The 24,692-nt window shown below is 38.7% G+C and overlaps 1 protein-coding gene across 3 annotated transcripts in view; it reads right to left on the reverse strand.

Moving 5' to 3' along the window:
- The window catches only part of LOC137256114 (formin-like protein), a 111,581-nt gene that overhangs the window by 64,736 nt on the left and 22,153 nt on the right, over positions 1-24,692 (reverse strand). For all 3 annotated transcript variants that reach the window (XM_067793817.1, XM_067793815.1, XM_067793816.1), the window contains exons 2-3: positions 23,535-23,700; positions 10,698-10,781 (exon numbers count right to left, since the gene is read on the reverse strand). In XM_067793817.1, the coding sequence (XP_067649918.1) occupies positions 10,698-10,781; positions 23,535-23,700 (250 nt within the window). The remainder of the gene's footprint in view (positions 1-10,697; positions 10,782-23,534; positions 23,701-24,692) is intronic.

The raw sequence follows: 24,692 nt of genomic DNA on the forward strand, positions 1-24,692 counted from the left end.
ACTTTTTTTATGGTACAGTGGAAGCTGTCAAAACCAGCACTCATTGAGCCTGAAGATATGATCCGGTTTGGACAATGTGCCGGGTTGTGGAGCTGATGATAAATGTACAAGTCACCAATGGCACTGAGATTTCGACAGCTTCCACTGTATTTGTTTCTCCGTTTTTATACATTTTGGCAAACAAATAAAATGAGTAAAATTTGGAACGTAAGAGCCTGAAGATTGGTTATGTTGATATGTGTGTTGAGTCCATTTAGTTTCCTTGTGTGACTAATCCATGTCATCAATTCATTGTGTCGGAACTGTTTAAAAGTAGAAACTGTTGTATCATTCACAAAGCAACTTCCTTGTTTATTGTTTGTTTATGTCTATTTTTAAAATAGTGACTTTCATAACATCAGGAAGTATGAAGTGAAGTTTTGTCCAGAATTTCTCTGGGAAATCAGTGAAAACTTATTCCCTACATATTCATTTTGAAGGGTGTTTTTCAATACTTGTGGAAAAGTTAATGTTTGAGTTTTCTGTCAAGGAAAAATGTGTAAAGCCCTTTCTTGGTGCATCTTGTCATGTGCTTGGTTCCTCAACCATTCATATGCGTGTGTGTACATCATATATGTATATATGTGAATGCTTATTTTTTCAGTGTCTCATTCATTTTCTCATTCTACCTCACACTCGGTGTTATCATGCTTTCCTTGTTTTTCACTCACTCACTCAGTGTACCACGCCTTAATATTCCTGAAAGTCTGGGTTAGAATATCGGCCTTCAGTTATTCATGCTTGTAAAAAAAAGGCTACTATCGAGATCGGGAGGTTAAGCTCACTGACTTGGTTGACACGTCATCGGCTTCCACTTGTGCAGATCGATGCTCATGCTGACGATCACTGGATTGTCAGGTCCAGACAGACCACCGCCGTAGAGCTGGAATATTGCTGAGTGTGGCATAAAACTAAACTCACTCACTCACTCAATGACCAGGCCTTTTTTGCCCTTTAGTCATTCAACTCCAACCACTTTCAACGTCACGAGGCATTCCTTGCAGCCATTTAAAACCTGCAAAACTTGGATAATTCCAGTTGCAATTTGGAAGCTGCAAACACAGCAATCTCAGAACTAGTCCTCATCAATAACATTATAATCTTAAGCTGCACCTTACAGTCAGTCCATCAGGTTCCCATAAGCACAAATACAAGGTTTTGTCAAATCCTAGTTTTCAGATTCTGATTCCGAATAAAGAGCACACCAAGTGAATGAGAACATAGGTTTGTAAGCTGACTAGGGGCACTGCTGCACCTGAACAGTAATAAACTTGTCCCTTAATGAGAAGCATGTGTTGGGTACAGCAGCTGGTCCAAGATGCAGAAAGCAAACAAGTTTGATGAATCCAGAAACTGGCCTTTCATGTGCTGGCGAGATGGAAATACTTCCTGACTCAACCTGTTTTCAAACCCAGTTGTGAGATCAGACTGCAGTAATCAGTGTATTGAATACACCACTGGTAAACCAAAGGACTTGTATTCCCCTGTGACCCCATGTGGCAGCAGGTCATTTGTACAACACATGGTGGTGACATGTTGTCACTGCTATGGGGTAAATCTAATGGTTAAAATGTTTGGTCATCGCACCAAAGTGTTCAGTCATTACACAAAAGGCCCAGGGCCACAATGTGTGAAGCCCATTTTCAATGCCTGTTATTGCAGTTAAGCATATAGAATATTTTGAAACTGCACAAATTGCACTTGCAACTGTCACATTCAGTATAAAATGATGCATCTTGCTCCTTTAATTAAGTGATGACTAATATATCATGAACATAAACTTCCTGGAGTCTTCAAAGAAATATTTAGTTATATTTCAGTGACTGAAGTGAGTTTTCTAAGAATTGAACAAGTTTTCAGGCTCTGACAACTGAGTATTTCCATGAAAAGCAGTATTGACATTCGGGTTTGAATGGAACAGATACAACAGATATCTGCACCTTTTTATGTCATTTTTTTTTTCCTTTATCAATTTTTAGCTCTGACAAAACTGGAATAATGAAAACACGAACTAAAACATATCCCTCAGCACTTTGAGATGTTACCTATAACTTAAAGGTCACATGCAACGTAAAACACAACTTTGCAGATTCTGGTACCTTTCGGTACGCACTTACCGAAACAAATCATCAAAAATGCCAATTCAACCTATAAAGTTGAAAAAAACGTGATGAAAAAAAAGCCCGCGAAATCGGAGTTCAAACGTTTCACTAAATTCCCCCCAGCGCTGGGGGGAAAACTGGTTTCAACAGCTGTGCTGCGCTGTGTCCATAACGCATGCGCAGTGAATAGGTTCGCTGAGTTTGAAACAGTATGCATGCCCAGCGTCTGAGGTCGTGAGCAGTAGTCTAATCTTGGTTGTGTACACAAACAAGTAAATAACCTACTCGTTACGTAAAAAAACTTGTTGATTGTGGTAAGCAGTCTCTGTCACAGAGAAAGCTCAGTGTCTGGTATATTCACACCTATATGTCTGCCTGCCTGTCTGCTAAAGACAACATGCAATACACAGCTTCAATCATTGACCACGTGCAATTTGAACTTAACACCTATCAGACTATACGACATAAAGAAAATAAGTTGATTTATGACTCGTGCAGCCGAGTCCCGTGTCTGCCACATTATGTAATTAGGCACGTGTGATACACATGACATGTTTTTATGTCTGTGGGTCGCAAACAAACTACATTCATTTTTTTTGGATGACTGGATCTGACGGAAACTGGTGCAAACTCTTGTCAGTTTCAAGTCCTGCTTTGTACTAGGACGAATGACAGATTCCAGCCATGCAGTAGTTTACCATCTCTACTGACATGAGTTTTTATTGGATCCAGCGCAAATTCAGAGAACATGTATTTTCCAAACCCAACATCTCTATATACATTCTTCATGGATAACGACTTCTTTTAGTGTATATGATTTTGTTTGACAACAGTATATGAATCCACACTGAAACGACGCATCAAGTACACAAAAAGAAGTTGTTATCCATAAAGAATCATACTTTCTTGTGACTGGCTATACTTCTGAAATGCCCATCAAACAGATGATCTTTCTGTACACACAATGAACCCTCAGCATATCAACAAATGAAACAGCCAATCGGAAGCCGTCGTTACACTTGAGTGCATATCCACCCGCTATGACTGGGTTCGGTCTCCCGAGGGCTCAGTTTCGGGGGAAGTAAGCCCAAGTACAAAATATTGCACTTTTGAATCGCGATTGTACGCTTACAATTTTGTTTATTTGTTTTTTTAAAAGCAGCAATGTATATTATATGTCATGAATAAGTGATAAATGTGTTTTAATTATGTTTGATTTTTTGGTTGCATGTGACCTTTAATACAACATGACTGCAAACCTAGACCTTCGGAATGCTATGGTTCACAAACATTCCAGACAGACAATGAACTCAACAACATTCACAATTCTGTATATTTCAACATAGGACTGCCAGTAGGTATTGAATCAATAATATATGGATCCGATATGCCACTTTATTGCCAACATAAAAATATCAGTTCATTTGCAATTCTCAGGGCAATCTCATTGCATCCAGACATGACTGCCAAATATAGGACTTCTGTGAAACTGCATGTAGAATAGACTATTATGAAATGTGTACAGGTCTGACATGTTGCACAGAAATCAAGAAACAACAATCAATACAATCAGTCATACATACATTAAAAACTACATTCAGTACAATCTAAAATATGTGGCAAGTCTAGATTACCACAGTTTGAGTATGGTGTTATGCCACTGTTAGCAATATTCCATCAATATCAAACCAGGGAACATCAGAAATGGGTGAGCACATTGAAAAATGAATGTCTACGGGTTCCTTTTATTTATATATTATGAAAATAAACCAGGAACAGCCTTTTCTGTGCAATGTTCATGTCTGAGATATTAATGTACTTGACATTAATCTGCAATTGACACCATTGAGTACAACAACGTCACTGCTGATCTAAGAACAGTTGACCTATAATTCTGAATAAAAACAGTTGTTGATGGATGATTAGCATGATGTTCAGGGATTGGGAAAGGCAGGGGTCATGGGCCATTTTGCACATTAGAATAAAAAAATGGCCCATTCAAATTTGGAAGTTTACTACTGATACAAGAGCAGTGGCCCAGTCTAAATTCAGAAAATGGCAAATAATCCTGAAAATGGCCCATTGTCAAAGTTCTCTTTCCCAATTCCTAAATGTTTCAATGTTTTACTTCAGTAGTTGATGTCATCACACGTCCTGTCTCACATCATATAAATGCAATGAAGGAAGTGAGTGGGTAAGTGAGTTTAATTTTAGGCCCCTTTCAGCAATATTCCAGCAATATCACTGCTGGGGGACACCAGAAATGGGCTTCACACACACTATACATAATTATGTGGGGAATCAAACCAGGACCTTCAGCATGATGAGCAAACACTTTAACCACTAGGCTAACCCATCGCCCCAAGTAGGACATGATGGCAGCCTGTACATAATAACTTAAGTCACACAAACCAATGGCTGATATCATGACCAACAACCAAAGTGAGAGACAAAATACCTGAAACTGACATATAATGAAACCTAAATGAGCCATCTTCAATGACTACCAACAGAAAATATTCTGATCTTGCTCCCCACAGTATACTACATGTGTCAGCCATGATGGCATCAACACATGTTCTTTGTTGACCGAAGAACAACAGAGGGATGCATACCAAACGTCAAGTCCATGTCAAGCATTCATAAAACAAAGGGTGAACTTCTTTCCTGTTTCCTTCCGTCCTATTCTACCCATCTATGCTTCCCAAGAAAACACCAAAGCATCATCAAGATATTTATTTTCAAGACACTGGGAATACCCACATTCTACTTCCCTCATTAATGGTACATGGACAAAGCAACGAAGGTCAGATAATGATCTAAACAGAACTTGGTGAAAACACCATCTGGGGGGAAAAAACTATTAAAGTGCCAACAGAAACCACAGGAATCATCATCATCATCATCATCATCATCATCATCATCATCTTCCTTTCATCCCAAAATATAAATAATACTGGAATCATTTTAACCATTTTCATCAGTATATATCGATTATCAATCGATTATTCAATCCAATTTACTAAACATACGAAACAAACCTTATACCATCATAGAAAACATCATCTTTAATTGTCATCTTTAAAATTATACAGTTCACATAATATCTTCATTTAATATTTAAATAACACCCCAAAACAAATTATCGCGATAATAAACATCAACACTATTTGATCATCATCTTAATTTGAATGTGAGAATTATGACGCTGACAGATGATGCAGAAGGCACAACCTGACTCAGGTTCATCAACAAATGTATTTTCACCCTCCAGTAATCATTAAACCCTGCCTAATTTTACATCCACCCATATAACCTGTGCACTTCAAGACAATACCAGGAAAGTGCAGTCATGTGTCCAGTGTTGATTAATTCCATGGACAATAAAACATCCCGGTGAGTTTATTTTGTCATCAGCCTGCAAATTGGAAGTGACTGATCTGCACAGTGTCATCAGCATCAATCAACACATCAGGATGAGGGAGGGGTCATTATAAAAGGATGTTCTGCTGCCATTGTAGAGCCATGCTTGGCTGGCTGCTCATCCCTCTGTCTAGACAAGCGCAGTTGGGTGAGACACAAGGACTAGAACAGTGTTGCCAACCCACAACCAGTACTGGTAGACTGTCACAGCTCTCAACCACATTATTTTCCCTACAGTTTCACCGTCCTTGCAATGCACGAGTTCTTAATGAAGCAAGTCTAGATTTCCTCAGGTTCCTATCTCACTGAAGCTCCCTTGTAATTTAAATGGCTTTATTTGTTATTATCAACATAATGGTAAAAAATAATATATATTCAGACGCCTGCCTCACAGTCCCTGCACAATATTTTCTCTCTTCATAGCCCTCCCTGCCATGCTAAAAAATGAAGCAAGCCTTAGATTCCTTTAGGACCCATCTCACTCAAGTTAAATGGGTTTATTTATATTACTTACTATCAACATCATATATATTCAGCGACTGTTTCAATTTCTAGAGATCATGAAAAACAAAATGCATTCATAAATGGATATGGTTCTATTCCCCAAATATCAAAAGAATCACAACAGCCCTGCTGGTCCTGTCACCTATTATGAATATGACCAATTCACAAAATTTTCCTTCCAAAATTTTAATGTATGCATCAAAATATACCTTCATTGAAAACATGATGCTTTATTCAAATGATAATGGGAAATTTATCAGACCTGTGGCAGTTATGTAATAGAGGCAAGGTATCCATAAGAATTATTTCTAACATTAGCAAGTGAATAAAGCGATCTGTAGTCCTTATACAGCCATGTCAAGGCAATATTTTAGGCGAAGTATAATAATTTTCACTATTAAGTCTAGATCAGAGAAGTGGGTGTGATTGTTAAGACTGCAACAAATACATTATGTGGAGAATATGATACGTATCACATATGCTGGGAAACGAATACGAATAATTATTCACGAACGCAATATTGTAGTTAAGCGATTGATGCACAATATGGAATTCCCATGTGGACAGTGTTAATCTGTCAACCAGTGATCTCATGAAATTCAAATTTGGCATACATGTAATAGTTATAGTCGACATGTGCGGCCTTGGCAAACTAACATGGCTGCAAGGCCAGTACAATATTACATATTCCATTCTGCATATCTCACTTTGGACAAAGACATAACGATTCAAGTAAAACATACTTCCTCAAAAAACATCATAAATAGTCATTAATATTCGGTTCTTGTGACCACTAATAATGAATTGAATTCATGGAATGTAGGGAAAACAAATAACAGGAAAAAAAGAAACAGGAGAAAAAGTAACGGAAAAGAAGTAACAGGAAAAAGTAACAGTTTTTATAAAAATATGTAGATAAGTACTTAGATTAGGATGAGCTTTGAACATCTTATTTTAGTTATATAAAAATTGTTACTTTGATCATGTTATTTTGGTGTTCTTGTTGCTTATTTACTGAACAACTTCTCAGGGTTTGCATAACAAAGTAATTAAACAAATACTCTCATCTTTGCCAGAGAGACAACTGGAAACTATCAACAAAAGTCTCACTGCAATTCTGAAAAGTTCTAAGGTTTTACAATGGTAGCCAGTTGATTTGAAAATTGATTTTTTATGCATTTTCGTTTTCAAAGACATTTTGTAATCCAGCTAAAAGTTTTTAAGCATGGTTATTTTATCTTAGAATTCCTGAAATCTAAAAGTTTTTCTTTCTGATCTTGACACCAAGCCTCCAGACTTTCTACTTGATTTAAATTAATACGTGTAACTGCTAATGTGCCTGGTTGTGGAAGTCACGAAATCCAATTTTATTTGTGAGCAAACGGCACATATATTACATGTATATGACATCAGGTTATCAACTAAATTACCCATATATTCCAATCGCTCTAAAGATCTGGATTATACTGGTGAAAAGCCATTAATAATTGATTTGATGCCACCATTCTCAAACCAGAAAAACACTTTTTTACATTTTCAGAGACAAAGACTATGCATAATTTAAAAATAACTTATCCACATCTGGAAATTACAGGTCATCTTGGAATACTGCTGTATGCAATCTCTGAGGATCTGCAATGCATTTGTGAGTTCCTCCCATGAACAGTTGGATAGTAGTTGTTTTTCGCTGCACTCAGCAATATTCCATAATTGAGTCTGGACCAGACAATCCAGTGACCAACAGCATGACCCTCTCCCACTCATAACTGACATGACGTCAACAAATACAAAATCAGAAATTCCATCTTCCTTCATTTTCAAACAAAAGGACTACACGTAGTACAGTAATTTAAAGAATAACTTTTCTACACCTTTAAGTTACTGATTATCTTCAAACACATGATCTGTCTTTCATGATTTTCATCCTGGCTTGGAACTTAAAGAATGAATTCTCCTGGCAGTGATGGAGATGTCACATGATTGCCCAGTGGGATATTGTTTTGACACAGTGACATCAGGCTCACATTCAGGACATAAACAACATCCCATGCTGTCAAAGGAAGATGACACACCATCTACCAAACCACTGACCGGAAAATCCAATTTAGTCATCTCTCTCAATAGTGCTGTGATAAATTCTTACCATGAATGGAGATCAAAGAGGCTAATGTTCTTGTTTCACCATGTGACAATTCCAAAATATCATATTCTATAGAAACTCTGACAGATCAATCTAAACATGGGTACAATTTGAGCTACTTGGCAACAGAGCCTTTTCCAGTATGTTCTAGTCCACAGAGCAACAACTCACCTAGAAATTTGGAAAAATATTGATATTAACTTCAAATTGAGAATTTTTGTCCATATTCATAGGCGTATATGTTAGATATTCCAGATAATGCCACAGCATGAAATTAGGAATTCAAGGCCCTCCCCTTTTGGTATTAAACTTCAAGCCATCCTGTAGCTATAATAATATGATCTGGGTGATCAAAATTCTAATTTGAGAATTTGTAATGACACTTGCTTCTGATTTGGAGAACATTATCAGCCCATCTAAGGCTAAATATTGCATTGAAGATGAGCTGCAAACCAGTAACTTAATTTCTAGTCAACTTTGAGGAAGTAAAAGACTTCAGTGACTACAGACCCAAGGAGATCCAGGTTAGAATTGGTCTTACGCAACCAATGCTTGTCATAAGAGGTGACTGACTAACAGGACTGGGTGGTAAGGATTGGTGACTTGACTGACACCTGTCATTGTATCCCCAAAGTGGCGACTGATGCTCATAATGTTGATCACTGGATTGTGTGGTCCAGACTTGATTTATAGACCGCCAAAATATGGCTGTAGCATTGCTGAATGCAGCATTTAACAACCGATCAATCAGTGAGTAAAGTTAACAATCCGAGTGACTAAACATGCAGACTGATGTCAAAGGACACTGAAATTGTTCATCAGTCCCAGACTACAAACACACCAAGTCCGAAGGTCAATGACATGAACTACATGAACACAACCATGACAACCAGCTACATCACAGATGTCACAGACTGATGGAGCTTCTCCATTTCCTGAGGTAAACCTGTAACAAGCTGATGCTTGAGGACAGGACTATCAATTGAAGTATATCATCCCCCACACACATAACTCCTGTACTGACAGCTTACACATGGAACATGGAGAAAAGACACCAATTAGCATAATGCCTCAAGGCAATCTCTAAGTGATTATCAGGGTCAGCTTTAACTTGGCAGCACATAGGACAGATTGACAGTTTTTGTTTCATTTGCTTGTGTGTATGATGAATTGGGCAATTACTGCAAGGTATATTTTTTTCAATATCAAATGAGGAACAGGTGATACTTTGCATACATTGTTGTCAAGCCCTTTATCAGGCCAGAGTGTGGTTAAAACACCTGTGTCAGGTGAGACTGAGAGATCAAGCCCTTTTTATCAGGTCCGGTCAATTGGTCAAGCGAACTATATTAGGTGAGGCTGAGTGGTCAATCCCACAATATCAAGTGAGACAGTGGTCTTTGTATTGTGTTAGACTGTGTTGTCAAGCCCTTTGTATCAGGTCAGATTGAGGGATCAAGCCCTTTTTATCAGGTCAGACTGTGTGGTCAAGCCCTTTGTATCAGGTCAGACTGTGTGGTCAGGCCCTTTGTATCAGGTCACTGTGTGGCCACACCCTTTGTATCAGGTCAGACTGTGTGGTCAAGCCCTTTGTATCAGGTCACTGTGTGGCCAAGTCTTTGTCTCCGGTCAGACTGTGTGGTCAAGCCCTGTGTGTCCAATCTGCGTTACCCATACAGATAGTGCAAAACCTACTATACAGGGTCAGTCTGTGTTGTCAAGCCCACCGAGTGGTCAAGCCACCCTTACAGCATGACCCCTCCCATGAAGCCAAGCCTGTGTCAGGTATGGTCAAGCAACCTTCTTGCACTGCGCAATCTTCACTACACCGGGTCAAAAGCACTTCTAGGTTCAGCACAGGGAAGACAGTGGAAGGTTATTTTGGAAGCTTTCTCAGTGGAACTGCAGCAGGTAATCTATCCAGCCAGAAGACCTTCCATCACCATGCTTACTGCTCCTTCAAATCAATACACTTTTTGGCACCAGAACGTTGCTGCAACTTGCAGCGCAATTTGTCTGCAACAGCCTCCCATATCCACAGCATCCAGCCATATTGTCAGCATAAACATGACATGCTAATAGGAGAAGAACAAACCGTTTGGCTTTCTAGCCTTCAGAAAGAGTTCTACTGGCTGATTAGATTTAACGTCCATCAAACACATCCCTCTGCTAGTTCTCCACAAGCAATTTCCCACCAAAGCAGCCATATTATCAACCTTGAAATAAACATTCTCTAAAACACTGAAGAACTGAAAATCAATAAAATTACATTTCGAGATTATTTCAAACTGAAAGCCTCCACTCAATTCTTAAATTGAATAAAGGTCACCTCCCTGGGATAGGGAACCACTGAGGTTGTCAGTTTAAATCCTGAAAGGCAAGAATATCTGGAAAATATTTTTCAACATGGAACACATGAACAGATGGACTGGTTGTGTGGTTTGTTCCTGCTGAAACTATGGAATGAATATAAATAAAATGTCACATACCTGATCACAGATTAAATCCCATTTCTTCTCGTCATCATAGTTTTTGAGTACTTTAGCTTTGTCAGGAGGTAAGTCCATAGAATTCTGAAAAATTAAAATTTTTTGTCAGGATATCCCAAATCAAATTCATCACTTAAAACTGGAAATAAACACTTCAAAAGCTATAACTTTATCATACTAACATGTAACTTGTATTTACTGGCTTGGATGACATGTCATTGCATCCCATTTGTATAGATTGTGCTGTTGGTAAAACATAATCAGCTCTAAGCAGTTAATGAGTTTAGTTTTATACCGTTTTCTGCAATATTCTCAGCAATATTATGGTAAGGAACATCAAAAATGGGCCTCATCCACTGTACTCATGTGGGGAACCAACTCCATGTCCTCAGTGTTACAAGCAAGCGCTTCAACCACTAGGCTACCCTGCCACCTCAGGTGGAATGACTTCTATAGTATAGAGAGGTCCAGGACGCAACTCTGCCTAATAATAATATGTGCATTTATAATGCACCAAACTCAACTCACAAGGTGAATGGTCATAGAGCCAACACTCAAAGCAGGCATATTATTGCCTCGGATAACCCAAGCTGTCCTGTTAGGCCTTCAAAGGTTATAGTCATGTGACTTATCCCACCGGGTACCCATTTTCTGCTGGGTGAACAGAGGCACTTTTGAACAAACTCACTTTCCTAAGGTGAGATTACATGTGTCAAGTGCTTTGTTGTGGGGCAGGACTGAATTCCTAGAAACTTTCATGAGTTTGGCTGCCAGTCACCCATCCGAGCACTGTCCATGCTCATCCTTGCTTAACTTCACCTGATTGTGACCTGAGCTTCATGCACAGGACCACACGCCACCAGGGGGATTGCAGCACCAGTGTTGGCTGAAGAACGTGTTTTTGCATCTTGGACGCACAAACATGAGTTTGAATGCACCTATGTAACATGCGTGGGTCTTGTGGACGTATTGACTCGAGCAGTATTTAATTCCTATCACAAATCAAAAACGTAAATCTGTGTGCTAGCATATTGGGTTATTTCATGTCAAAGACGACTGCGAAATGTTTTTAAACATTTCCGGTTCAACTCTTCTGTTTGTTAAACAAAACCAGTTTTCTTTGTCTCACACTTTTCATGACCAATAGCCAAACCGGTTACTTGATTTACATCTATTTTGGGTTTTGCATAAATTAATGTATGGTGTGGTCCATAGGTTTCTTCAGCCAATCAGATGATACCTATTGAAGGGCTGGGCAACGTTCGTAATTTGGTTAGCTTGGGGATTGGTCGAAAATATCACGACCTCATATCAAGCTAAAAATAGCCAGGCAAGCCAAGGGTATTCGTCAGAATGAGGTAACAGTGCGAACTAATACTAGTATAATGCAGAACAAATGCAAAAACTTGAATATGGGCGTTGTTTTTCTTTTATGGACTCTAAATATTTTGATATTCTACAACAGACTTCTTGTGTTTTTTTCTTAGAATTCGTCAGAGTGAGTGAATACATAATCATCGTCCACGAAAGTTTGTTATTTACCTTTTCCCGTGAAATACGGCACATCCTTATAAGGAAGTCGTTTACTACATTTACGTAAATTTGACAATGACAAGCCATCGTATTCAAGTTTAGTTGGTTGGTTTGGCAACAGTACCGCTCAAAATCAACTTAACAACTGGTTAAGATTTGAGAGATCACTTGGCATGACTTGCCATGTCTTTATTTCTGAAAGCAAGACAAATACATTTACTGTTGGCTGCCATAATTATAGGCATTCCACACTGGTCAGGCATATAAAGGCTGATGACCACAATTCTGCTATTCAGAAGAGAGAACCTGTCTACAGTTGTCTCCAAAGTGCTGAATGACAAGGAATGTGCAGTTCAATCTGCTATGCTGAATATATACTGGCTGGCAAATGAGCAAACTGCCTCATCAAAATGTGCTACACTGATGGAAATATGCATGCTTCATGGACTATCATTTCCAAAAACATTAGGTTGTGATTCAGACTCAATGAAATACATGTCTCACTGTGCAGTTGACTACATGCAAGATGCCATAGCTGGTTCAAGGACCCTTCCAGTTTGCTTTTGGACCCCTAATTTTTTAAGTGAAGGGGTTAAACGGACCAAAAGAAAATTTAAGCCAGAGGAGACACTGCAGCACCCAATATGAGGTCATTTGTTCCCCCAAATTCCTTGACGTGGAGATGAGATTCTAGTTATGTAAAATGCATGTGGTGTTTGAATATAAAAAATACCACCATGTACTTTTAAGAACTGCTAAAAACAAGATCCCATCCTGGTCAAATCACAACCAAAAATGCACTAAACTCCTGTCAGCTGTCAGAACAGTTTAGTCTTTCATTTGTTAATAGTAACTTGAAATGGAGCTGGAAGTTCTAGCCACCAGTCATTGTGTGACAAATTAGAAAAAGGTTTGTGATATTGTTCAAAATTTGGTTTTCTTCATGGTCCATATTTATTTTTAATAATTATGTAATGGAAATGTTTTGTTACAGACTTGGAGGTGAACATTTACACCAAAGAGTCTGATCAATATATATCTCTTCCAGACATGCTAGCTGGATCAATACTAGGAATTGTACATGGCCTGATCAGTCAACAGTGTAAGTTTACAAAACCATTACAAGGCAATCTCACAAGTCTCCTGGCAGTAGTGGCAGTGCATCTCAGTTGGTCTCTCAGTCCCTGAAGGGTATTTTGACCCATGTGTAAATTAGTGTAACATGAAAGTCCTAAAAGCCAGCATCTTCCTTCTCCCTTGCATTACTTTTCAATTCAAAAGGAGTTTCTTGTGCCAATCAAAATTTTATGTAATTCAAAGACTAAGCATCTGTCTACTCGCAGTAGAGGAACCTCATTGTTTTTCTCTGCCTTGCCCTTTCTGCAATACTCTAATGAAGCAAGTCTAGATTCCATCAGGATTCCTTCCTTAAAATGACTTCTTTGTTCCTATCAAAATATATAGTACATAGTTTAAGACAAAGCGGCCGTCTTATCAGTGGGTGAACAGTAGAATAGAGGTTTGTTAGAAGTGTTGGAGAGGTTGAGGTCAGCCATTCCTATTAAGCTGTTAATTAACTAAATTCTGAGCCTAGTACATCAACAACAACATCGTTCACACAGTAAAGAGATCCTGCACACTCAGTAAAACAATCCTAAACACTTGACTGAAAGTGTGACTGTTATTGGCAGCTAGTAACCAGAGTACCACATACCAGGTGGTGCTCAGGTTTCCCATATTCATTAACACCAGTGTTGCATGAAAGCAGGGTCTACAAGAACAAGCCTATCTCTCAGTATGTGGAGGTGTACGTACTGAGCTGGTTGGTATGTGGGTGGGGCATCAGTTTTCTGATGGTGGGGCAATCCTTGTGTTGTGGGTACAGTGTCAGTACAGAACCCCCTGAGTTTTGTATGTTGGGTATTAGAAAAGAAGCTACATTAATCTGATGGTACAGCAGCCATAGTGCTCTGTAGGTGCAGCACTAGATGGCCCAGATGCTCTGTGGATAGTACAGAAGCACCAGAGCTCTGTAGTTGAGGCGGCACTACTGAAACCCAGATTGCTCTGTGCTTGGGATGTCAATACAGCCCTAGAGCTCTGTATTTGGGGGTGTCAGTGCAGAAACCTGGGTGCTTTGTGGGTGGGGTGTCACTACAGGCCCAGAGCTCTGTAGCTGGGGGATCACTACAGAAACCCGGGTGATGTGCATTGGATGTCAGTACAGCTCCAGATCACTGTAGTTGGGGGTGTCAGTAGAGAAACACGGGTGCTCTATGGATCTGGTGTCAGTACAGTCTCAGAGCTCTGTAGTTAGGGTGTTACTACAGAAATCCGGATGTTCTGTGTATGGGATGTCAGTACAACAACCTCACAACTCTGTGGGTGGGCTGTCAGTACAACAACCTCCGTATTCTGTGGGTGGGGTGTCAGTAAAGGAACCTCAGTACTCTATGGGTGAGGTGTCAGTACAACCTCAGAGCTCTGTGGGTGGGGTGTCAGTACAACATCGGTACTCTGTGGGGAGACCACCACTGATGTTATCCCTGGCCACTTAACTGCTACAGGCTATAGAAGATTGTATTACATACTATTCAGAGTGGAGGTAATTGTATGGGGAACCATACCATGCTAATTGGTTGGTCACTGGCCTGTCTGACCACTGGAACGTGAAGTATCCACATACAAACTTCAAAATATCACACTTCTACTAATCATTAACCCAACTTGACCTTCTTTTCATGTATAGATATACTGTTTTCCAGTAATGCAATTACTCAATTTGACACAAAATATGCAAAAAGTATACTGAATTTTCTGCCAGCTTACTGTCAGTGTTCACCATATTAATCTTAAGAATTGGATTCTGGTGCAAAATATGATTTGGGAAAAAGAAGTCAAATTTCATCTATGACCAGGCCCATATTATTCCTTGTTTTACGGATCCTGGCTAACAATTTTTCAAGAACAAGAAAAAATATTAATTTTCCCCACTCAAAAGTTGAAATTTTTACGTAATAATTGACCAAAAATGTAAACATACATGAAAATTCGTTTCAGATTGGTGTTTTTTGCCCCATACACAATTCATAAATTGCCAAAGTAAAATACTTTTTGAAATTACAAGGAACACTACTCTGACTCGTGATTTTTTTCCTCCTGCCATTTAGTTTTTTTAGGGAAAAAATCTGTAAAACAAGAAATGAAATTCAAAAAAAAATACTGACGAAGCCTTGAGGTGGACATCTTACGAAACAAGAACTGTTTTGCATGACACACCTTTCTGCACATTTCAGAGCATAATTTGAGCATAATTTGAACTGTTGCAAGTTGTCTTCACTACATTATTTATTAATGGTTTAGGAAAATCATTCAAATGCGTTGTATAATGGATTGTCCAGTGTATGGCATGATGCAAAAAACGTATGTATTTGACACACAAATTATCTCAACAAGCAGTGAATTTAGAAACTTGCGTTGTTAAGGTGACCATTTTCCTTTCTGCCCTAAATGTATCACGTCTAGATTTCCTCTTGTAATCTTACCTGGGCTCTTCTCCAATATGAAAGGGATTATTTATTACTATCATGACTATATATGAGTATATTCAAAGCAAAGTGTTTAATCTAAATTACAACAGTCATTGCAGTAAAGCTGAGGTCTGTTAGAACATTTGGTGTAATAGGAGTAGGAACTTACTTCTAAGTGGTCTTGTTGAGTTATATTATTGAAGTACTAGGGAAAGTGCTCCACATAAAGCTAAGGTTCATTGGTGTACCGGCTCAGTGGAAGAGATAGAGATCATGAAATGCTCACATTTGGTACACGATGTAATATGACACTATTTCTTGTGGCAGCTACCTTTAAAAAAATGAGGTGGGACTGGGTTTACTAAGCTACATGTTGATAGGTTCATGTTTCATAACAATTTTAAAGTGACTTACACTGGTTTCAACTATAAACAAGGATTTCTAGCCGGATTAGATGTTTTGTTTGAAAACCTACACTGGAGAGAGAAGTATCAAAGTGGGAGACACTGGGTCAGAAATGTTTTATACATTGTACCCACCACCCTCAAAACATCCAGAGTCAGGTAAGAATAGGCCTTCAGCTACCTATGCTTATCATAACAGGCAACTAGGATTGGGTGGCTAGTCTCCACAACTAGGCTGGCACATGTGAACATCTCCCAGTTGCACAGATTGATACTCATGCTGTTGATCATTGGATTATCTTGTCCAGACTCAGTTATGGAGCTGGAACATTGCTGACTGTGGCGTTGAACAACACACACAAAAAAAGCCTTCAGGCTTGTTTTCCGCTGACAAGGGAAGAGTAATGTGTAAGCAATTGAAACAGCTACGACATAGAAATAAGACACAGACAATGATGCAGTGCTTTACGCTCAAAAGAGAAATATTTTCATCCAGGAATAATGCAAGTGACTTTGACTGAATATAATCTCACCTCCTGTAAAAATATTTTATGTAAGTACTGTTTCATGAAATATTACACCTAATTACCTGAAGTGATTATTCCTGAGTATCCTGGCTCTTCTTGAATAATACCTAAGCACCCTTTAACTTCAGTGTTTAGAGACCGTTTATGGGCTTAACAGAAACTTCAGTTTTGACAGAAGCTAGGAAAATCTGAGAACAAATGGAAAATCCAGCATCTGCACTGAAATTCTTCCTCTATAAACTATATATCACATTTGATGTAGCATCAGTGTAACAGGTTTTTCTCCCGTAAACAATAGCAACATCCATCAAATAACCAGAACCAGGGGAAAATGGCATGAAGTCTTAAACTACCAACACGTTCTACCATAAGCTGGCTAAATCTTAGAGCAAAGAGATACGTCATCTGGCTATTCAACTGAAACCTGCACTCCATGACCCTTCATCAATGTACGATGACAACACACCTTTTCCTCCTCATCTTTCCCAATATTTTGCTGCATGGATCTCACTCTTACAGCCTAATCAAATACTGATCACAGATACATGTCAAAACATGGCCCAAATGGTTTTTATTAATCTGAAACATGAGTCACAATACTGAAGGCAAGATTGAAAAATATATTTCACGATTTTTGTACCATTTTTTTACTATACTTACTGTCTTTGCATGCTGAACTGTTTATATGTGAGAGTGAGTGAGTGAGTGAGTGAGTGAGTGTGAGTGAGTGAGTGAGTGAGTGAGTGAGTGAGTGAGTGAGTGAGTGAGTGAGTGAGTGAGTGAGTGAGTGAGTATTTTTTACATCCAGCAATATCATGGAGGGGAAGACCAGAAATGGGCTGTATGAGTGAACGCTTTAACTCCTGTGACAGGACAGAATACCACCAAATGAGTGATTCCGCTGACAATTTTACAACTGGACACTGTGGCTATCATTTCACATACCAGTCACTTGTAGATTTTACCAATCAAGAGATCACATTTTTCATTGTGAGCAAAAGCTTGCATCTTGACAACCAATCAGAAATGTAGTGGGTATCACAATTTATCCATGTAGCTAGTAATAGTCTGAAGTTTTCCAAAACTGTTATTACTTATAAAACAACACTTCGAAGTCATTGTGAAAACATAATCTTTTTCATGAAGAAATAAAACTGATACATGTAATCATAAAATTTATTTTCGCATTTGCTGGACACAGCAATAGCTAGCCTTTGAAACTACCGAAAATTCTATCTTTGTACAACTACCAGTACATAAAAAGAATGACCAAAATTGCTATACCAGCTGGAGCTGTGACAGATTGGTGCTCATCAAGAAACAACAAATATTGAACCAGGTAAGAATCACTGGTGTCAGCTCCTCTAAGCAAGTTTGTTCCACAGTGACAAACAGCTGTCTGGCATTTAAGTAGAAGCTACTTTGGGTCACAGTTTGCCAAGAAAACAGGCAAACAATCAACATCAACGCTATGGCATCAACAACATGTATGGCTGGCTTTCAATGTAGATGATAGGCATCAATGACTGTTGACTAAATAACCATCAATTATCGATAAAAATGGAAAAGCAAATTTGAACATAATGACCAAACCTGAAAACATAAAGAAACCAACATATTTCAAATCGAGGAACAGAAAAGCAGACAGTGTGCGGATAACTACAGAAAAGCATTGTGAACATAATTGCAAAGTGGCCAGTGACTGATGATGTAACTTTGTGTGTTGTATGTGTGACTTAAAAGGGTTTTTTCATTCTTTCATCATAACAATACAAAACATACTACTGACTTCACAAAATTTGAATTTAACCTTTGAGTAGGTTGTGAGACAGTGCTAAGAATTTATAATGGAAAAAGTGTCAACAGCAGTGCAGATGTCACGGTTTTCCATTTAGAACGATTATTTTAGTAATCAGATACAGAAATAGAAATCTGTACCCAGAATGGAAATTCAGGTCAATCCTTCGTTTAGATTGCTAGAAAGTCCACCAGAATGGACCTCTATCTGATAAGAAAGTGAAACATAGAAAAGTTAAATTTTCAAGATGAATCTGAGAGTGCTGAAGGTCGCTCATACTACAGGTAAGCTACCAGGTAATATTCATAAAGTCAAGCTGGTTACAGTCATGATGTCTGCCATAGATCTGTCTAGCAAATTCTAATGAATACAAATTAAATTCTGGACAGGTAGATCATGGAAACCTTCTTTCTGTCCTCAATCTTATTTCACGGACATACTTTGCTGGCGTGTAGGTATATTCGGGCCCCTTAGAGGCTTTCATGTCAGATAGATAGACATCCCACCAGTGCTGCTGCTATTAGGAAAATAGTGATCCTGTGTTTCTGTTTTTTCAAGAAAGCATGCTTTCCTCATGTTGACCAGACTCGCATCGATGTTCAAAGTACCCCCTAATCTATGCATTGTTCCTCCACTGGACCTATCTGAAGATGAAGTTGGTATGTACACCTGTACATTAGAAGCTTGCCAAAACAGACAACTCATTAGGTGGTACTATAGCGTTCTAATGTACAAGTAAGTAGGCTTGAAAGCGTACACAAAATAGCTAGCTTGTTTGTTGTTTAACGTCAAACTCAGCAATTTCTCAGCCGTATGACAGCAGAATGTAAACCATCAACTCAAGAGTAAGCAACCATGTATACATGATACTCGCTGTCTGTGGATGACCACAAGGTATTATCCAATTCACCAAGTTAGACCATCCAGTCAACTTTGTTGTCCATAGGGCTGGACAAACAGATTGCTAATTGGAAATATTGTCAATGAGAATCATTATTATGAAAATTGTGTGATCGATAATATCATAAATTACTGTTAGTTACATCTCACTTAGGAATATTGAAGATATGGTGTGTTCTGTAAATAATCAAGACTGGCCCATTCATTCCAGTGATCAACAGAATGAGCATCGACCTATGCAGTTGGGATAATATGACATGTGTTAATTACTAAATGTACCTGACCACCCCATCCCCTTTGATCATTTCTAACCTAGAATATACCTGGGTCATGTATTTGGACACTCAAAGTATTTATCTGCCAGGTTAAAAACTCAGACAAATAAAAAATACATAAATCACAATTTGCACACTAAAGGTATTGCTATCAGTTATGAATCCTTTATAAATCTTAACATCAGTCCTCATTAGAGCTGAGTTGGGCTTTACCACATATATGTTGCCTAGGCATTCCTTCAGTTGCACAGTGATGAGATCAAGTCTACATTTATAAACATTTTAATACAAAAATCCAAAAGAGTTTTATTTTAAACACATATACATTCACGAGATTATTATTTGCAAAGAGAACAGCAAATTCAAAAATAAGCAATTTGTCTTCACATAACACAAACTTACAATTAATAAAATTATGATACAGGTCAACTTCCCTAAATAACAGTGAGATGCCTGCTCACACACAAAATGAAATCTTACGCATTAGAGACATGGTGGGGTAGACTTGTGGTTGAGGCAATAACTCATCTCAGCGAAGACCCAGGTTTGATTCCCCATGTGGGTACAATGCGTGAAGTCCATTTCTGACATCCCCTACCGTAGCATTGCCTGAACATTGCTAAAAATGGCATAAAACTAAACTCACTCACTCATTAAAATCTGAAATGTGAGTGAGTTTAGTCTTACGTCGCTTTTAGCAATATTCCAGCAATATTACAGCTGGGACACCATAAATGGGTTTCACACACTACCCATGTGGGGATTCAAACCCGGGTATTCAGTGTGACAAGCAAATGCTGTAACCACTAGGCTACCCAGCCGTCCTGATTGTCATGTGAGTACTGGTAGCCTGAACCTGTGGCTGACAATGTTCCATGTCAACACATTCTGATGTTTATGTGGAAACACTGATTTGAATTTGTGACACATAGTTGCCTAGTCTCCTTTCCCTTGTCACAGTAGCCCTACCAGCTTTAGGTCAGACTCTTTGGGGTTAGAAATATTAAAATACTGGGGATATAATGAGTGAGTGAGTTTAGTTTTACACTGCACTCAGCAATATTCCAGCTGTATGGCTGCGGTCTGTAAACAATCGAGTCTGGACCACACAATCCAGTGATCAACAGCATGAGCATCGATCGGCACAACCGATGACATGTGTCAACCAAGTCAGCATGTCTGACCACCCGATCCCGTTAGTCGCCTCTGATGACAAGCTGAGTCGCCTTTTATGGCAAGCATGGGTTGCTGAAGGCCTATTCTACCCCAGGACCTTCACGGGTCACTGGGGATATAAGACAATAGATGAGATGATGATTCTTAGTATATGGTGCGTTTGGATAAACCAAGGAACCATATTTGGTGTATCATGAACTTAAACACAACATCATCTTTAGGAAAAAAAACAACATCTGAATCAACATGAGCAAAGAGCATTACTTTTTTCTCATCTTGATGTTACTTTCACAATACTTCAAGCTTTGCTCGTAGCTCAAACAGAATTCAGCTTATCCTCATCCTCATCCTTTCACAAAATGTTCGGCAGAGGTATTGCACTATAGAGAATTTGCTGAAAGGACATTTAAAATGACAACCAGCTGACCCAACAGCACCTATAGTTACAATGTACATTATATATTAACTGCATGGTACAGAGGCCAGGAGAAGATACTTTCCTGTCATGACAGTGGTGATTAAGTGACTGAGTATGTTTTTACCACCTTAAGAAATATCCAGCAATATGACAGGGGACACCTGAAATGCGCTTCACACATTGTACCTATGTGGAGATTCGAACCAGGGTCTTCAGCATGAGAAATGAACCACCACTGGGCAGCCCTAATGCCCCATAGTGATTAAGACAAATGTTTTGGGCACACAAAGCCACTGTTTATCAAGAAGAGATAAAATGATAAAACAACCGCTTTGATTGTAGAATGACATGCATATTATGGTTAGTAATATTCATGTTCCAAGCTGGAAAGGCAGCTACAAACACTTAAAGGCATATCACAAATTAAATGCAATAATCTTTAAGTTGACCCCAACACCTCATCTCATGAGAACGTATTATTTACACAGTTTTAACTTGTTCATTCTTCTCTACAAATACTATTGTTCCTTGTAATGCTATCATTTTATGATGACATGCCAGATATAAGTAAAAACCTGTGGTGCCTTAGTGGTTTCAAGGTCATGTGATAACAGTTTTTTATAGGCTTAATTTATCTACCTTTAATTACTAACTACCCAACTCTATCAATTCTATTCAAACTCATGTTCTTTAGATCTATTTATTACAAGAAAACTCCAGAACATACACAAAGACAATGAGAAAAAGAACACTGGTTTTCTTTCATAAGAAACTCTTGATCATAATATTCCAACTGCTTTGGTTCAGATTGAAAATCCCATCTCAACCTGACAACAGCATGAACAGACATTTGTTTAAAGGGGTCAGTATGTCCACTGTCTGTTTGATCTGGACAACTCACAAAATATGTGATAAAGGATATTACAAATGACTGTGCTACTAGGAAAGGGCACACTAGGACACAATGGTTCTGCTGTACTTTAATCACCCCAATAGAGAAATTTTTTCTGTAAACCATGGCCATAAATGTCATGGTGAACAATCTAATGCATCACACTACAATATACATTCTCTAACACTTTTCTAACATTTTTTGTATTTCAGTGCATCAATAACTCCACATTTTCTCATCCAGCATTGTTGTGATGTTTAATTTGTAACAATAAACTCTGTAACAGATCTTAACATGTCTTTGTTAACTCTGATTACTTTTCACCAAGTGCATTTTAATCCATTAAACATGGAAATACTAAAATAATGGAAAATTCCACGAATTTGACAGAAGTGTTTGACAGCCTCTCACCACAATTAATTTGTGTAGAATATAACTCAAAGAATAAAATCTGCAAATCTCAATACATTAACATCACTTTCTGCAAAGGACTTAGCACTTCAGTCAAATGTAAATACTGTCAGGGAAACCAGCTTCTCAAATAAATTGGCAATTTTCACTAACAAGGTTCAAAAATAGAGGTTAGCCAGCTTAAACATTTCCTGTTTGGAGTTTCACATTCACAGGTCATTAAACGGAGAGGAAATTTTTAACACATGTCTAAAAATGTCGTGTTCAAGTGATTCAGAAATCCCCACAACATGAACAAAGACGTTATTCAATAAAGCTTTGCATGAGACAATAATCATAATCAGTTACAGACTGTAGCCTCAATATTAAAGGCTGTGGATAAGGTGTCTAGTTTCTGCTGTGCTCCCCATCTGTCCCAAGTCCATCTAACACAACCCCAGAAGCACTTAACCAATTTGTATTTAACATTCTGATTAAGTAGGCACACTTCATGTCCTCCTGAATGTGTAACACATGGCTAGTTACTGGTGACAGCAGACATGACAGAGGCATGAAATGGGGAACTATCACTTGTAAACAAAAGAATCAATCCGCACATGCATAAAAACAAGCTACAGACATGATAGAGGAATGTCAGGTGGATTCCCTCGCAAGGGGTTGGGTCTTTTATCATCCCCTTTGTATTTTCCGACCGAATACCTTACAACTGTCATCCTGCCTATCGTATTTTACCCCATAAAAGCATCTTAATAAGGTGTTTGAGTACATTAACATGATCTGTCTTATGAAATATGCAGTAGCAGTAGCAGATGGGGAGTGTTTTGCTTTCACCAGCAAGAAACATCGCTGGGCTTGGCAGTTACATGACCCAAATATGAGGTCACCTCGTTGAGATCAAAGCCATAACGATCGTCTGGAGATTGTGGCGCAAACAAAGACAAGGAGAATTTGGCAGTTGCTATGTTTAACTTACCAAAACCTTTGTAAACCGTCTTTCCAACTCGTGAGAGTCAGGCATGGGCAGACGAATCGGCATGGACGTCTTTCGCTGTTCCAGCCCTCGATGGTCGTGGCTGTTGGATGAAGAATTCCCCATCTTGTGCATGGGGATTTGTTTTTCTGACGATACCTCGATGTCCCTAGGAGGTAGATGAATAAATCCACATGATTATTATCCTGGTAGAAAGTAAATCCAATGTTCTCTCGACATTTTTCACGCTAATATTTTGACGATGTCTCAGGGCGGAAGAGGAGAAAGGATTCGTGAGTCATCGTAACATCTCGCGAGATTTTGTTCGCAATAACACAAGGGAAGTAACTCCTGTGTACTGTCACACCTTTTCAAATGTTTCGAAACGAAAATCAGAGATAGAAAAATTGTCAGAAATGTCATTTGATTATGAAGTACATTGAAAACGTAACTCATTTTGAACAAAACTGTATGGCTCGCTTCCGTTTCTAATGAACCATGAGAAACATTTTAGCTTTCAGTGTGGCAAATATCTTGATATGAACTGGACATAATTAACATTCCGAGTACCCATCATCACTGGTAATGACGCTTACATTCTTCGGGATATAGTTTCCTTGATTTCCCGACTGACACATTTCATACGCAGTTATTGAGACTACATTGTGAGAAGATATGTCACGCTGACACAGGGATCCTGTGATCAACAATTCACAATGCTGGGAATTAATTAAATAATTAAAAGACGAAACGCCCAGAACGCAGCTTAAACATAAGAAAAAAGAACAACTGTCATTTATCCATTTACTGGGGGTTTGGTTGATGTACGTTCCTGCAATAAAAATGACAGTTTCATGTTTTTAAAAAATATAAGTTATTATTTTGGATTGTCACATAGATTTAGGCCTAGTTGTTCACACACCGCGGAGAGAGTTTCTCTCTCTCTCTCTCTCTCTCTCTCACACACACACACATTCTCTCTCTCACACCCACACAAGTGTACACGTTTTCTCACGCTCTCTTCTGTAACACTCGCCCCCCCCCTCTCTCTCTCTCTCTCTCACACACACACACACACACACACACACACACACACACACACATTGTCACACACGTTTTCTCACTTCATCGAAGGACTGGTCAATTCACATGTGTGTAGGT

This window comes from Haliotis asinina, chromosome 11, assembly GCF_037392515.1.
Source record: "Haliotis asinina isolate JCU_RB_2024 chromosome 11, JCU_Hal_asi_v2, whole genome shotgun sequence".
Taxonomy (NCBI): domain Eukaryota; kingdom Metazoa; phylum Mollusca; class Gastropoda; order Lepetellida; family Haliotidae; genus Haliotis; species Haliotis asinina.